The sequence below is a fragment of the Mastacembelus armatus genome, chromosome 15 (assembly GCF_900324485.2).
Source record: "Mastacembelus armatus chromosome 15, fMasArm1.2, whole genome shotgun sequence".
NCBI lineage: Eukaryota > Metazoa > Chordata > Actinopteri > Synbranchiformes > Mastacembelidae > Mastacembelus > Mastacembelus armatus.
The window spans coordinates 22,780,222-22,794,266 of record NC_046647.1 but is presented as its reverse complement, the minus strand read 5'-3'; the positions used below and the strand labels follow the sequence as shown (position 1 = coordinate 22,794,266).

The 14,045-nt window shown below is 46.1% G+C and overlaps 1 protein-coding gene across 1 annotated transcript in view; it reads left to right on the top strand.

Moving 5' to 3' along the window:
• Window positions 1-5,356: 5,356 nt before the first annotated feature.
• Window positions 5,357-14,045, top strand: part of hectd2 (HECT domain containing 2) — a 30,797-nt gene continuing 22,108 nt past the window's right edge. The window contains exons 1-3 of the mRNA XM_026309755.1: window positions 5,357-5,884; window positions 10,931-11,072; window positions 13,811-13,949. Coding sequence (XP_026165540.1) covers window positions 5,801-5,884; window positions 10,931-11,072; window positions 13,811-13,949 — 365 coding nt within the window. The 5' untranslated portion in view covers window positions 5,357-5,800. The remainder of the gene's footprint in view (window positions 5,885-10,930; window positions 11,073-13,810; window positions 13,950-14,045) is intronic.

Genomic DNA, 14,045 nt, shown 5'->3' with positions numbered 1-14,045 from the left:
GATTTGGGGCAGATCATGTGATTGTATGTGGTGATGAGCTTTTCCAGTATACTGACCTGAGATCAGTGATCTTTGGTGGAAGAATCTGAGAGTTTGGGTTGTGTGACATTCAGAACTTAATTATTTTCAGACCCTGAGAAAAAGGTCTAGAATAAAATAATTGAATCTGTGGTGTCACATCCTGCGAATAAGATTTTCATAGGCTCAAATGACTGGAGGGATTACAAGTGGAGTTCACTAGACATGTTTGGAAGGGACGGGGAAAACACCTCAAGGTTTGGGGGGACACCTGGTGCGATAAGGAATCAAGCTAAATACTAAAACCCTAACTTTAAAGGAACAGATCGCTGCTCCACAGATGATCTTTCAGTCCAACTCGGCCTTTTATTGCTGGAGGAATCATCAGTATTTGGTGACCATGAATAACTTTGAGGACCGTGTGGAGTTTCGGAGGTGTAGGTTTTGAGTTTGCTCGTGTATCTGCTGTATGTCTGACCTGCCTCTCCACACATCCAGCTGCTCGCCTTGTCATGTGGCTGCTGTGTGATCGGGTTTCAGCAGATCTGGATTTCACATCATCGACTGCTACGTTTTTTCAAGATCTGACCCTGTGAGCTGAACATACCTGCACACACTGGTTCCCTGAGGTGACCGGAGCCACGAATGATCGTCATCGTGAACATTCACAGCGAAACAACTTGTGACCAGAGCGCGACTGCTTTCTACCCTCGGACTGAAGGGGAGAACCAAGTGGGAGGGTGAAGGATTTATAGTCTCTCCTGCTGATGGAATATAAGAAGGTGATCAATTTACCCAAATGACACAAAGACAGATCCAGTCATTTGGACTTTTCTGACACATGTTTGTTTTCATTCTTCAGTTTAGATTCATTTCCATAACATTTCCCTTAACTACTACTCACCAGGACTTTTACTTGGAGTTACATCTGCTCCCACAATGTGAGTGTGTCAACAGGTTTCATCCCACAGTGTGAGTAACATTAGGTGCACACACACACACACACACACACACACACACACACACACAGGGGGCTGCAGCTTACAGCAGTTTGATGTGTGTGATTAATTAAATGATATTTCTGCAGCAGCAGGAGCAGCAGGCTGTAAACAGGTGGTAATGTGAGGCAGTAAATGGACAAACTACTATACTCTACATCCTATATAACCACATACCAGAGCTGGGAATGAGCTCAACCTAATTCCAGCCTTAGCTGTGAAACACACTTCGACACTCGAAAACAACAACAACAAAATCCTTAGTTTCCAAACGTTCTCAGTGCCAAGCTCTGGTTCTAAGAGTGAGCACACAGGGACCTATCAGGTCTGGGAGGAACATCTCAAAGCTGTGGGACAGATGTTACTGGGTGCACACACACACACACACACACACACACACACACACACACACATTCACCACAAATGAATCCAGACAAGAACACAAAACACCTTGTATCTCCAGTGTTTCACAGTGTTGTTCTCAGCAGGCTGACAGGTCTTATCTCCTGAGGGCTCGAGCTGCTGTCCACCATCATTATGAAGCCAAACATATTTCACACTCCAAACACTAAACAATGCATCTGCCAGAGACGTTCACAGCAACTAAAAGCTGCTTCTTCGAATGTTTAAAAAGCCCAGACGACCAACAGGTTCAGGTCGGGTTCTGTCTCAGTTTGTCGTTGTGTTTACAGACACGCTGAGAAAACACACTTGCCTTGAACTGGAATATTCTTCTGGATGTAATTTTGAAATGAATCTTATGAACTTCTAATTTGAAGTACTTTGAGTAAATGTACTGCAGTTTGTGAGACAGTGAGAAGTACACCTGACAGGCCTCATTGAAGATAGGTAAACAGCGCCCTCTCCTGTTGGCAGAAGACATGACAGGTGATTTGTATGAATGAGGCAAATGTTTGGAGGCAGAGACTCAAACACTTTTCTTTTTACTTCTTCATTCTTTACATATATTTGATTATATTTGTAAAATCTGTATCTGTTTTATTTTCACGTTTCCTTCTTCAGTTGTCTGATTCTCACTCACTCATTTGTTCTGAGCTTTTCAGAAACACACCCTCGTGCAGGAAATGTGTGCACCTCCTCCTCTTCTTCCTCCTCCCCCTCTTCATCCTCTCTCTCTCTCTCTGGCTCTCAGCTGAACTGGAGTAACCTCTGAGAGAAGGCGTGTGTGCTGCCGTCTGAAACGGAGGACTCAGCTCCTCTCTCTCCCAGATGTTGCTTGTCCCACACTTTCAGGCGTTGCTATGAATCAACGCAAATATTCCTCCTGACAACAGATGCTTCTCCTCCCTCTGTGCTGCTCAGAGTTTTCTTGTGAACGTGCACCGACAGGGATCACAGCCTCATCATCCTCTCACGTACACGTTACTCAGGTTCCTCGTGTGTTTTATTCACTTGCAGCTTTTTTATTTCTAAATGTCACAACTTTGTCTCTTCGTGTGTTTTCTGAAGTTTATTATCCTCAGTCAGCAGCTGATGATTGGTCCCTACAACCATCGAAAGGGCTCCACATTTTCAGAGCGTTGCATTTCTTAACGTGGAAAAGGGGATGGAAGTAACGCTGCCGTGGGTCTGGCTTTAAAAAAAAAAAAAAAAAATCCACAGTTATGCAACAAGAGGCAGCTCATTGGTTTGATCAGGGGCGTTCAGGAGGTTCGGTTCCAGAGGTGGTGCAACACAATGAGGTCAAAGCTGCTTCATCATCAGCAGCAACGATATACAAGAACCATAAACCAACAAGAGCAGCCACATATGTTATTGTGATGCACTGACTCCATAGGCTCTTTGCATTTCCTTGGGACCTGATAGCTTTCTGTGGAAATATTTGTATTAATTTAATGGATGTTAAACATGGAAACTCAAATATTACAGTTTGGACAGTCGGCTTTGTAAATGTTTGAGCTCATTTTTCAAAATGTTGATTTTAATACAGTTATTTGTAAAGTTTAACAGAGTTATTCCAAAATAAAATCAGCAGAAGTGTTTTTATCTTAACCTGAAATCACAGAATTAGAACCTTTCAGTCTGTATACAGCCCCCAAACATCCAGCACGTGTGTGTTGCCTGGGGTTAAAGGTCACAGGTCACATCAAACTAAAACTGTCAAATCTTCCCCAGTTACATTTGGATCCTTGAATTTGGGCTAAAGACATTTAAATGTTTTAAGTACAAACTGATGCCTGATACTCCAGGACGGCTAAAATACTTTTACCTGAACCAAAATCAACCCCACAGCTTTTTGCTTTGCTCGAACAGTCTTTCTCTTCTGAGCAGGGACGAGGACAAAATCTGTGCCATTTTCTGTGAATAAGGACCTTCGTTAGGATGAGGATGGAAAATCCAGAGGTTAGAGTTCTGTTTTTGTTCTTGTCTTTTTGGTAACTCTCCCTAGGAGTGCACAGACTTTCAAAAGTTGTGTGGGTCAGCAGCTTCCATGCTCATTTGGGTTAAATATACTGCAGAGTTTCCTCTGCCAACCAGTCTGAGAACATTCACTGTCACAGTCCTGATGGCAGAAAGATCCAGATTGCCCCACTTTACTATCACAACATTACTATTTTTAATTGATCATGTTTGGTGCTTGTTTAATTTCATATTAGGCTTCAGGTTTTTACTGATCTGACCTGTGAGGTTTTTATTTAAAAACCTTCTCATTAAAATAACTTTCCCTCACTGGTGCTGAGCTTAATGTTCGTTAATAAAGTTGAATTATAAAGTTAAATGTTTGTGATTTTGGTGTTTACCTCCTCAGGTCCCATTGGTTCTAATGATTTATGTTAACTAGGTATCTGCAACCTGTCAGAGAGGTCAGAGGTCAGGCAGGACGTCAGCAGTCATTCACTCAGTCGTTCACTCAGTCGTTCATCCATTTCTTTAGTTCTCCTCCTCCTAACTCATGCATTCATTCCTCAGCTCTCGTGTCGTATCCTGGACGTGTTTTCAGAAGAAGCCCACAGCCCATAACTCCATGAGTCAGCCACAGCCCATCTGCTCTTACATAACTCTCCCATAATGCAACAGTGCCTGGTGCCTTGGTCTGCTGCCTTCTTCATCCTGCAGACATAAACTGTGAAGGCGCAGGTTTGAGTCCCTGCGCCGTGTCCTGCAAACTCCGCTCAGGAGTCAGATCACCCAGCGTGAGATGCAGATTGTTCTGGTTCCACACCAGCTGCACACGACTGCAGAGCGAGTCCAGAAACCACGGACACACATCTGCTGTCACAGTCCAGGGGCCGACGGGGCCTGAGCTCCAAAAACAGATGCACTTGTCCAAAATGAATGAATGCTGTAATTTCTTGCCATGTAACACTGACAACTGTGACTTATTGTGTTTATTGGGACTCATTTAACCACCAGGCATCTTCGCTCACGTTGGTGTTTGCTGATATTTTTCTACTGGTATGAAATAAGGCAGAGATGCTGAAGCTCACACTGAGTTACAGGAAGGAAAGTGCTAAAACTGTCTTTTCCAGGACCTGCAGAAACACTGAAGCTGTTTTTAGGAAACCAGACAGAAAGCCAGATGATCTCAACTTTACCAAGAAACCACACACACACACACACACACACACACACACAGATCTGCAACAGCAGGAGACGTTCAGTTTCTTTATGTTCAGTGAGAGTTGGCCTCCAGCCTGGACGCTGTTTCTCACTAATTATGGACAGAAGTTAAATTGTTTGCAGGACTAAAGTCAAGACTGAAAGAATCACAGCACATAACTTCCTGTCACAACTGTCAAAATAAAGTCCTGCAGCTGAACGTGGCCTAACTGTGGCATGAAACTGGGTTTGGGACTATCCGGGGGTGAAATTCATAGTTAATTAATTAATAATCAGCATCATCAGAGAGTCAAAGTGGATTATTACTTTAAAACAAATGATGATGAGAAACTGAACCAGAGCTTTTATGTTAAATGACTTCAGAGAGACACTGTGGTGTTAAAACTGAAAAACAGCAGTGGACAAAAATAACGAAGATACAGGTCAATATTCTGACAGAAAGTCATAAGTCAACAGTCAGATACATGTTTCTTTGCTTTGTGTCTCATATTTTTTTAAATAAGTCATTTTATTTCTCACATTTGTTATTGGACCATTGCATCTGCTCTATTTCTTTCATTCTTCCTCTTTACCATTTTATTATGGATCCAAAGCTCTTACTTCCCGTTATTCGCTCCCTCTGGTTGACTCTGTGTGTGTGTGTGTGTGTGTGTGTGTGTGTGTGTGTGTGTGTGTGTGTGTGTGTGTGTGTGTGTGTGTGTGTGTGTGTGTGTGTGAGTGTGTGAGAGTGACGCTGCTGTCTCCAGGCGCCTCCTCCTCCTCCTCCAAACATGGCGCCGGCCCGCAGCTGCGCTGCCTCCCCGACAGACGACGCAGAGAGGGACAGAACGAGGGGAAGGAGACGCGGAGACAAACTCGCCCTCAACGTGTTTTAAAAACTGCTTTAAACTAACGCAACTTCACGCTCTTCGCGCTGTCCGGAGCGCAGAGGTTACGGGCAGCTTTTTGGAGACGTTTACGCGTCAGGTTGTGCGCGTAACGCAGAGCCCACCTGTCAGACGAAGGTAGATTTCACTCCGTTTTTTCTAGGATGTGATTCTCCCTGATTGATGTGAAATAACGGGGCAGACCAAGCGGGCAGACGGACGGTGCGGGGTCAGAGCTCTGGTGAAAACATGTGCAGCCCAGAAACGCAGGGGCTGTAGCGGACGGAGTCTTTCCAGGGAAAAAAACAACTTTTTCCAGTCTTCCACACCGACAGGATGGATGGGGAACATTCTGCGCTGTCAGGGTTTGAGAGGGAACGAGAGAAGCTTCCACCAATTTACCACAGCTCCCCTCCTGCTGTAAGAAACCTCTGCATTTGTTTCACCTTAGTCTGAATTCATTTATTCATTGTCGAGAACACATCACACAGTGAACTGCTTCTGTTTCCTGCGCTTGAAGCCAATAGGAAAGAAATAGTTCAACATGATTCTTAAGATTTTCTTTTATTTAACATATTTGTCATTTTAGATGAAATAATTTTAAAAAACTCATTTTGAACTAATGAGTTATATCTAATATAACTAATTATATATCGTATAATTAGTTATATCTTCATTTTATTTGTTGAAGCATTGAAATGATTGATTGTATCGATTTAAGCCAGATGTGTCCGTCAGATGTGACAGATGTCTGCCAAAGTGCTGCATGTGCCACAGGTTCTGCTGAGCATTTAACTATTTTAACTCCTCTCGTCTTCAAAACGTGGGGAACGTGTGTGAACAGACCAAACGGCTGCATAAGCTGAAGTGTGATTCTTCTTGCTGATTGGAAAAAGTGAGGCTTCTGTCTTACATAATGCCTCCCAACACCAGCTCTCCAGCAGCGTCCGGTGACGTAGGCACCTTGTTGTTTAGATGCAGAACAGGGAGCCGACTGTTGGGCTTTTGGATCGCTGTGCTTTCGGTTTGGGTTCCTGTGCCGGTTGCGTTGATGTCATCTCCATTGTGTCAGGGAGCAGGAATGTGCAGGTCAGATGGTTTTGACCAATAAACAGCCTGTCATTGCTCAGACAGACTCTGGTTGTGTCTGGAAATGGCATAAAGTGGCTGCAGCTCGTTTTTCTGGGGCTGATTCTCTTGATTCCTCCTCAGACCGTTTCTGCTCAGTGAGATGTGAGGAAGCTCAGGCTCAAAGGTTGTCGCTGTGTTGTAGACCAATCAAAGACAGCTGGGGCCCATTGAAGTCGGAGGCTTGTTTGTTTTTTAACCAGAAATGTAACCAGAGCCGCTGTTTCTCTGATCTGCCTCAAAAATCACATTAAAACTAATTTATTAACGAGATTTTCTGCAGGTCTCCAGGTGTTTGACCAGATGATGCTCTGGTTAAATTAGATAAGATTTTAATGGCTCATTCATGTATCAGGCTGCTGGTCTCTGCTGACTGTAGATTAAAGACTTTGGCTGAGCTCTGGGAACGTCTGATGACAATTTATAGAACAAAAGATTAACTGAGTAGCTGGAAAACAAGAATAAGGATCCCTCACTTGTTTCTGTGATGGTGGTGGACTCATGCTGTCTCACTGTTCTCAGTCCAAACCTGCATGTGTTTCGACTGACTCAGAGTCTAAACACATGCAGGTCAGGATTAGGGTCTGAACCCAGGTGGACCCGGGGCCTTTCTGTGTGGAGTCTGCATGTTGTCCCTGTGTCTGTGTGGGTTTTCTCCTCCCACAGTCCAAACACATGCAGGTCAGGATTAGGGTCTGAACCCAGGTGGACCCGGGGCCTTTCTGTGTGGAGTCTGCATGTTGTCCCTGTGTCTGTGTGGGTTTTCTCCTCCCACAGTCCAAACTCATGCAGGTCAGGATTAGGGTCTGAACCCAGGTGGACCCGGGGCCTTTCTGTGTGGAGTCTGCATGTTGTCCCTGTGTCTGTGTGGGTTTTCTCCTCCCACAGTCCAAACACATGCAGGTCAGGATTAGGGTCTGAACCCAGGTGGACCAGGGGCCTTTCTGTGTGGAGTCTGCATGTTGTCCCTGTGTCTGTGTGGGTTTTCTCCTCCCACAGTCCAAACACATGCAGGTCAGGATTAGGGTCTGAACCCAGGTGGACCCGGGGCCTTTCTGTGTGGAGTCTGCATGTTGTCCCTGTGTCTGTGTGGGTTTTCTCCTCCCACAGTCCAAACACATGCAGGTCAGGATTAGGGTCTGAACCCAGGTGGACCCGGGGCCTTTCTGTGTGGAGTCTGCATGTTGTCCCTGTGTCTGTGTGGGTTTTCTCCTCCCACAGTCCAAACACATGCAGGTCAGGATTAGGGTCTGAACCCAGGTGGACCCGGGGCCTTTCTGTGTGGAGTCTGCATGTTGTCCCTGTGTCTGTGTGGGTTTTCTCCTCCCACAGTCCAAACACATGCAGGTCAGGATTAGGGTCTGAACCCAGGTGGACCCGGGGCCTTTCTGTGTGGAGTCTGCATGTTGTCCCTGTGTCTGTGTGGGTTTTCTCCTCCCACAGTCCAAACACATGCAGGTTCGGTTGGTTGGTGACTCTTAAATTGTCTGTAAGTGTGAATGTGTGTGTTTGCCCAAATATCATATCAAACCTACTTAAACCAGTTCTGCAAACTGTCTGTGGCCTTGATCTGGCCTAAGCAGAGCCAACTGGAGATGATTTGTCAGCCCAGATCTGCAGACACAAACACAAGTCAAATCTGGCATCCACATCCGAGCAGAGTCAGCTCACATCTGGTCGTCTGCTGCCACAACCCAAACACAATGTGCCGACAGTCGGCCCCACTCAGCCTGATTCGGTACAAACCTGATGCATCCTTAACTTGCTGCCGGTGTCGGTGAAGACCTGCTCGTCGGCCGCGGGTCTCCGTGTCTGTCAGATTGATAATATAAGTAGAACCTTTATTTGTCCCGCAGCAAAGAAAGTCCCCTGTTGCATTTTAAACAAAACCTCAGGATGAGAAGTTCAGCATAAATATTTGACTCGTTAGAAAACAAAGACACAGAGATGAACTTGCACGTAGCAGGTGATGAAATCACCAGAAGGTCGACGAGAGAAGACGCCAACTCTATAATCTCCAGGCTCTGATTAGAGATTAATGGCAGAGTAAAGTGTGTTGGGTGGTAGCTGGACAGAACAGGACTCGCTGAGACACAAACTGCTGCTTAAACTGTTAATTGCTGTCAGATGTGAACCTGGATGGAACCCTGAAGAAAAAACTGCAATGAGGCTGTTTTTGATTTGCACTGAAAACCAAATGTAGAACTTGACTTGGATGCGGTCGCCATGTTTGCCGCCCCGGTGATCGTCACCGTGGTGTCTCTGCGCCACGTTTCCCGGACATCACCTGTCAATCAGCCCGGCGTGGGCGGGGCTGTGGCAGTTTAATGAATGAGATGAGAGCGATGTGTCTGCTGAGGCTGCACCGAGAAGAGAGTGCAGTTCCACACACAGACTTAGACAGCAGCTTCACAGGACCCCAAATGTGCAGAGAGCCAGAGAGCATGCTGGGTAGCAGGTATGTCAGCATTACAGTTGGCACCCCGAATGTCTGCACAAGATTAAAAGGCTGGATGGTTCTTAAGAATGTCACTGTCCCACTAACACACAGGCTTCAAATTTTTATTAAAGTAATAAAATATCGGCCACGATAAACCGAGCACTGCGCCGATTTCGGTTCTTTTCTGTGGATCTGCTTTTTAGAAGCTTGGTTTGTGTTTCTGCGTTGATTCAGTGTTTAGTCAGATCGAAAAAAAAAGCGTGTGTGTGTGTGTGTGTGTAAGTGCACTGTATGTTGTAGGTCTGTGTGTTGTGTGAACACACAACCTGTTTCTAACTTCAGTGGTTTCGTCTTAGACAAACCGTCCTTTGTCTTTTGTCTCTGTGTTGCTCTGCACAAGAGAGAAAAAGAAAAAATGATTCGGAAACATTAAAAGTGTGTGTGTGCGTGCGTGCGTGTGTGCATGTGTGTGTGTGTGTGTGGATGCCAAGACTAAGATTTTGGTCAGATTTTTCCTCAGGGTCTAATGGCTTTGGAAATGGATTCATTCTGAACGGCAGATTAACGTCTTCCTGCTCTGGCTGTTCTGCAGCCCCTGAACACATCACTGCCTGTGTGTGTGTGTGTGTGTGTGTGTGTGTGTATGTGTGTGTGTGTGTGTGTGTGTGTGTGTGTGTGTGTGTGCGCGCGTGCGTGCGTGCGTGCTTTTGGGTGCTTCAGTCCTGGTTTCAGGGTTCAGGTTAGGATCAGGTTTAGGGCCTTAAGTCCCTGAGTGTCCTCACAACTATAGTAATCCCAGCGTTGTGTGCGCTGCTGTCCATCTCCACCTCCTCTTCCTCCACGTCCCATTGCTCCTCCTCTTCTCCTCCTCTCCAGTTATTCTTTTATTTCCTTTCCTCACTTTTCCCCTCCTCTTCCTCTTCCTCCTCTTCCTCTTCTTCTTTTTCCATCTTAACTTCATTGATTTTCCTTCTTTTCTCTTTATTTCCTTCTTTCCCTCCTTCTGTCATGTCCTCCTCTCCCTGTCCTCCTCTCCCTGTCCTCTTCTTCATGTCCTCCTCTTCCCGTCCTCCTCTCCCTGTCCTCCTCTCCTTGTCCTCTTCTTCATGTCCTCCTCATCATGTCCTCTTCCCACCCTCCTCTCCCTGTCCTCTTCTTCCTGTCCTCCTCTCCGTCCTCTTCATCATGTCCTCCTCTCCCTGTCCTCTTCTTCATGTCCTCCTCTCCATGTTCTCCTCTTCTTCATGACCTCCACATCCTGTCCTCCTCTCCCTGTCCTCTTCTTCATGCCCTCCTCTTCCTGTCCTCCTCTCCCTGTCCTCTTCTTCCTGTCCTCCTCTCCCCGTCCTCCTCTCCCTGTCCTCCTCGTCATGTCCTCCTCGTCATGTCCTCCTCTCCCTGTCCTCCTCTCCTTGTCCTCTTCTTCATGTCCTCCTCTTCTTCATATCCTCCTCTCCATGTTCTCCTCTTCTTCATGACCTCCACACCCTGTCCTCCTCTCCCTGTCCTCTTCTTCATGTCCTCCTTTTCCCTTCCTCCTCTCCCTGTCCTCTTCTTCATGTCCTCCTCGTCATGTCCTCCTCTCCTTGTCCTCTTCTGTCATGTCCTCCTCTCCCTGTCCTCCTCTCCCTGTCCTCCTCTCCCTGTCCTCTTCTTCATGTCCTCCTCATCATGTCCTCCTCATCATGTCCTCTTCCTGTCCTGCAGCCTTCACAGGCCTTCACAGGTGTGTGTGGATAATTAATCACAACAAACTTTCAGTGATGTTGTTACAGTGTCATTGTCTGAGACTTTGAACTAATTTAAGTTCCTGTTCAGGTGAGAAATCCACCTTTAGTCCCGAACGTCTTAGTTTATTGCCTGCTCCTCGTGGTGACGATGTGGTCTTCCTGCATCAGGGTTTGGGGCGAGGAGCCAAGCAGCCGTTTCCGTCTCTGGGCACCTTCATCTCCACACTGAGCCAGCGAAGAGATGCAGGAGGACGAGGCTTGACTGGTGGCATGATGGGCACCCTGAGCGGCACCCCAGGGCTCAGACATGGTGAGTTTGCATCCATTATTTTGGATCTACTGAGTAATACTCATTAAAAAAAACACACATTTTACAATGAGGAACAACACCAGGAAGAAATCATGGACATTACACTGATTTACAGCCAATCAGAGCCCTGAACTCTTGATTTGGTTGGTCCTGCTTTTAATTGAACATCACTGTATAACACACTTCAGGCTTCATTTGTTTGCCTCCATAAAGGTTCATTTCAAAAGCCCCTCAGTGTCGGTGTGGTGCGTTCACTGTCTGTCAGACACAGCGGTTTCCGTCCCGTCTCGGATGCAGTGACGTGTTGCTTCCTCTGTTTACACAATGAGTGATGTATGTGTTCACACTCTGTTTATGTTGAGCCCCAGAATGGAAGGTTTTCAGAGAAGCTGCTCATGTTTTCCAGCTGATGACTGTGCATTTAACAAGTCTCTCAGTGTGCAGGAACTTGCCCTCCTAATTAGGTTGTTAGAGGCATTTTGTGGGCCAGTTTAGTCTCAGCTTACTCACAGTTGAAGCTTCAAACTCCAGCGTTTGTGCAGAAAGGTGTTCAGTCCCTGCTCACTGTGTTTAGTGACACACACAAATGTGGCTTTATTTCAGTTTTACTGGGTTTTGGGTAAAATCAGAAGCACCGGACTCCTGAAACTGTGAAATCAGGTCTTGTAGCGGTGGTGACTCGGACTATTTGTCATGAGCGTTGCCTCCTGGTAAAGCCGAGGTTATTTCTGACTGCCGTGAGAACGCAGCCCCACCAGGCCGCTGTGTCGCCACGGCTCCTGATGCCAGAATAATTATGCAAACCTCCACCCCAAATGAAAACCATATGAAAGTGAAAGCACAGCCATGTCAGATAGCGTAGCATTCCTCAGGCTCGTTACAGTCGCCCTCTGGATAATCACCACCAGTTGCTGTTTCATCTGTATTACAGCATGTTTGTATTTTCCTTTCATGCTGCTGTTCCTAAAAACCCTCTGCCATGTTTGAGGGTCACCTAATTATATCTTAGAGTCGTTAGTGAGACATGTTCACGACAGGAACTTTACTTTGACATTAAAACTGCAGTACATCTCTAAATCAAAGGTAAATGAGCATGTGCAGCTCAAATATTGGTCTGACTCCATGTCTCTGCACATGCAGCCTCACCTGCAGCTCAGGAGATGATTTTAAATTGAATCATCATTAGTCTGATGTTTGTGGACTGCTGCTTCCATTAGGCCTTTAGGAGGTTCGTCATCTGAGCCCTCGTCGGTGGACATCAAAGCTTTTGGAGGCGGAGGAGCCGGATCTCCTCAGAGAGGTCTTGAAGGTGACACTCCTAATGAAAGGGTGTCATGACAACCGAGGCTTGTTGCTGACAGGACTACATCGGGCGACGGAGCAGGGGTAATTAGGAAGCAGTGAAGGTCCAGGGTGTGATGAGTGATGAGGGATACGGGTCTTTCCTGCGTTGATCACTTCATTGTCTGTGGAAATGCTTCAGTCACTGAAACAAGCTGATTCATGCGTTTCCAGGCCAGGGGTGGGTGACACACGCTGGATCTTTCTGGTCCTCAGAGGATGTTTGATGATGATTAACAATGATTTTTGATCCTTTGACTCTAAAATAATCTTCCCCTTCTCACTTTGGGCCGTAAAATAGAATCTGAAATATCAGATTTCAGTGACGCTTTAGGAGGAGGAAGCTGATGTTGGACATTCCTACGCTTCCTTGAAGCTTTCTACATCTGTATATTGGAGAATTTGGACTATGTCCCTGTCCTTACGTTAAATTATATTTCTCTAAATCGCTACAAATGGGATTTGATGGCTGCACATGCTGCTCTGACAGATACAGGTCTCATTTCACCCCCGTTCAGCCAAGAATTTATTCTTTGCTTCTCACTGATATGTGAAGTTTTTTGTTTCTCTTATGTCTTTCATGTTTTTTTTTTTTGTTGTTTTTATAAAATAGCTTGAAATAGGATAGAAACTGTGACTGTATGCACAGGAAAGCTCCTGCTACCTTTTCTCTAGCGCCACCCTGAGGACCAGTGCTGCATCTTTAGCTGTGCTGCTGTATCCTGTTAGAGACGCGTTTGGCTGAAACACCTGACCAGTGTCGTTCCTCCATCTGTCCACCTCTGTACTTGTGCCCCTTTTATCTTCTGCTTGTACGATCAGAATGAGCACCCACAATGCACCTGGACAGGTCTGCTGGCAACTGTTGTTACTGTGGAGACGGAGACAGGAGACAACAGGAGGCTAATTATAAACACAAAGGAGAGATGGTCAGGTGTGTGTGTGTGTGTGTGTGTGTGTGTGTGTGTGTGTGTGTGTGTGTGTGTGTGTGTGTGTGTGTGTGTGTGTGATTCCCACCTTTGTCCCCCTTCTACACAAATATCATGATTTATTTAACAGTTCATTGTTCATTAGTATGTTGAGTGTGCGATGTGTCTACATGTCTACGTCTGAGTGTTATTTAAAAAGCACAAAACCAGTCAAACATCTGGGGTCCCCTCAGTTTCCAGCTGTTGGTGTAGCACCCATAGGTGTCTTTCCCTCTTCACCTGGAGAGTCTGGAGACTGAGCTGCCGTTCGTCTTGTTCTTTCCTTATTAATGTGCGTTTATGTAAAGGAGCACACAGATGATCCGTTTAGGGGTTCTGCTGTTGAAGCTGGAGCAGTTCTCACGTGCTGAGTCCTTGCACCAAATCAAACACAGTTGCTGAGCAGTTTGTCGTCTCTGTCTGCTCCAGGGAGAGAGCTGCCTCCCATCTGCAGTGATGTCCGTCAGAAGCAGCGGATCTCCATCGACACTCTGCCTCCAGAGGTTAAAGCTCCGTTCCCCTCGGACCCCGTCATCCCCCTGCGTACCAAGACCACCAAGGAGTTTCAGTGAGTCTCTGACCCAGAAGCATTAAAGCTGCTGTCGGCTGAAAAGTTTTTTTCTGCTCAGTAATAAAATGAAAACAAACACAACATTATGAGCCA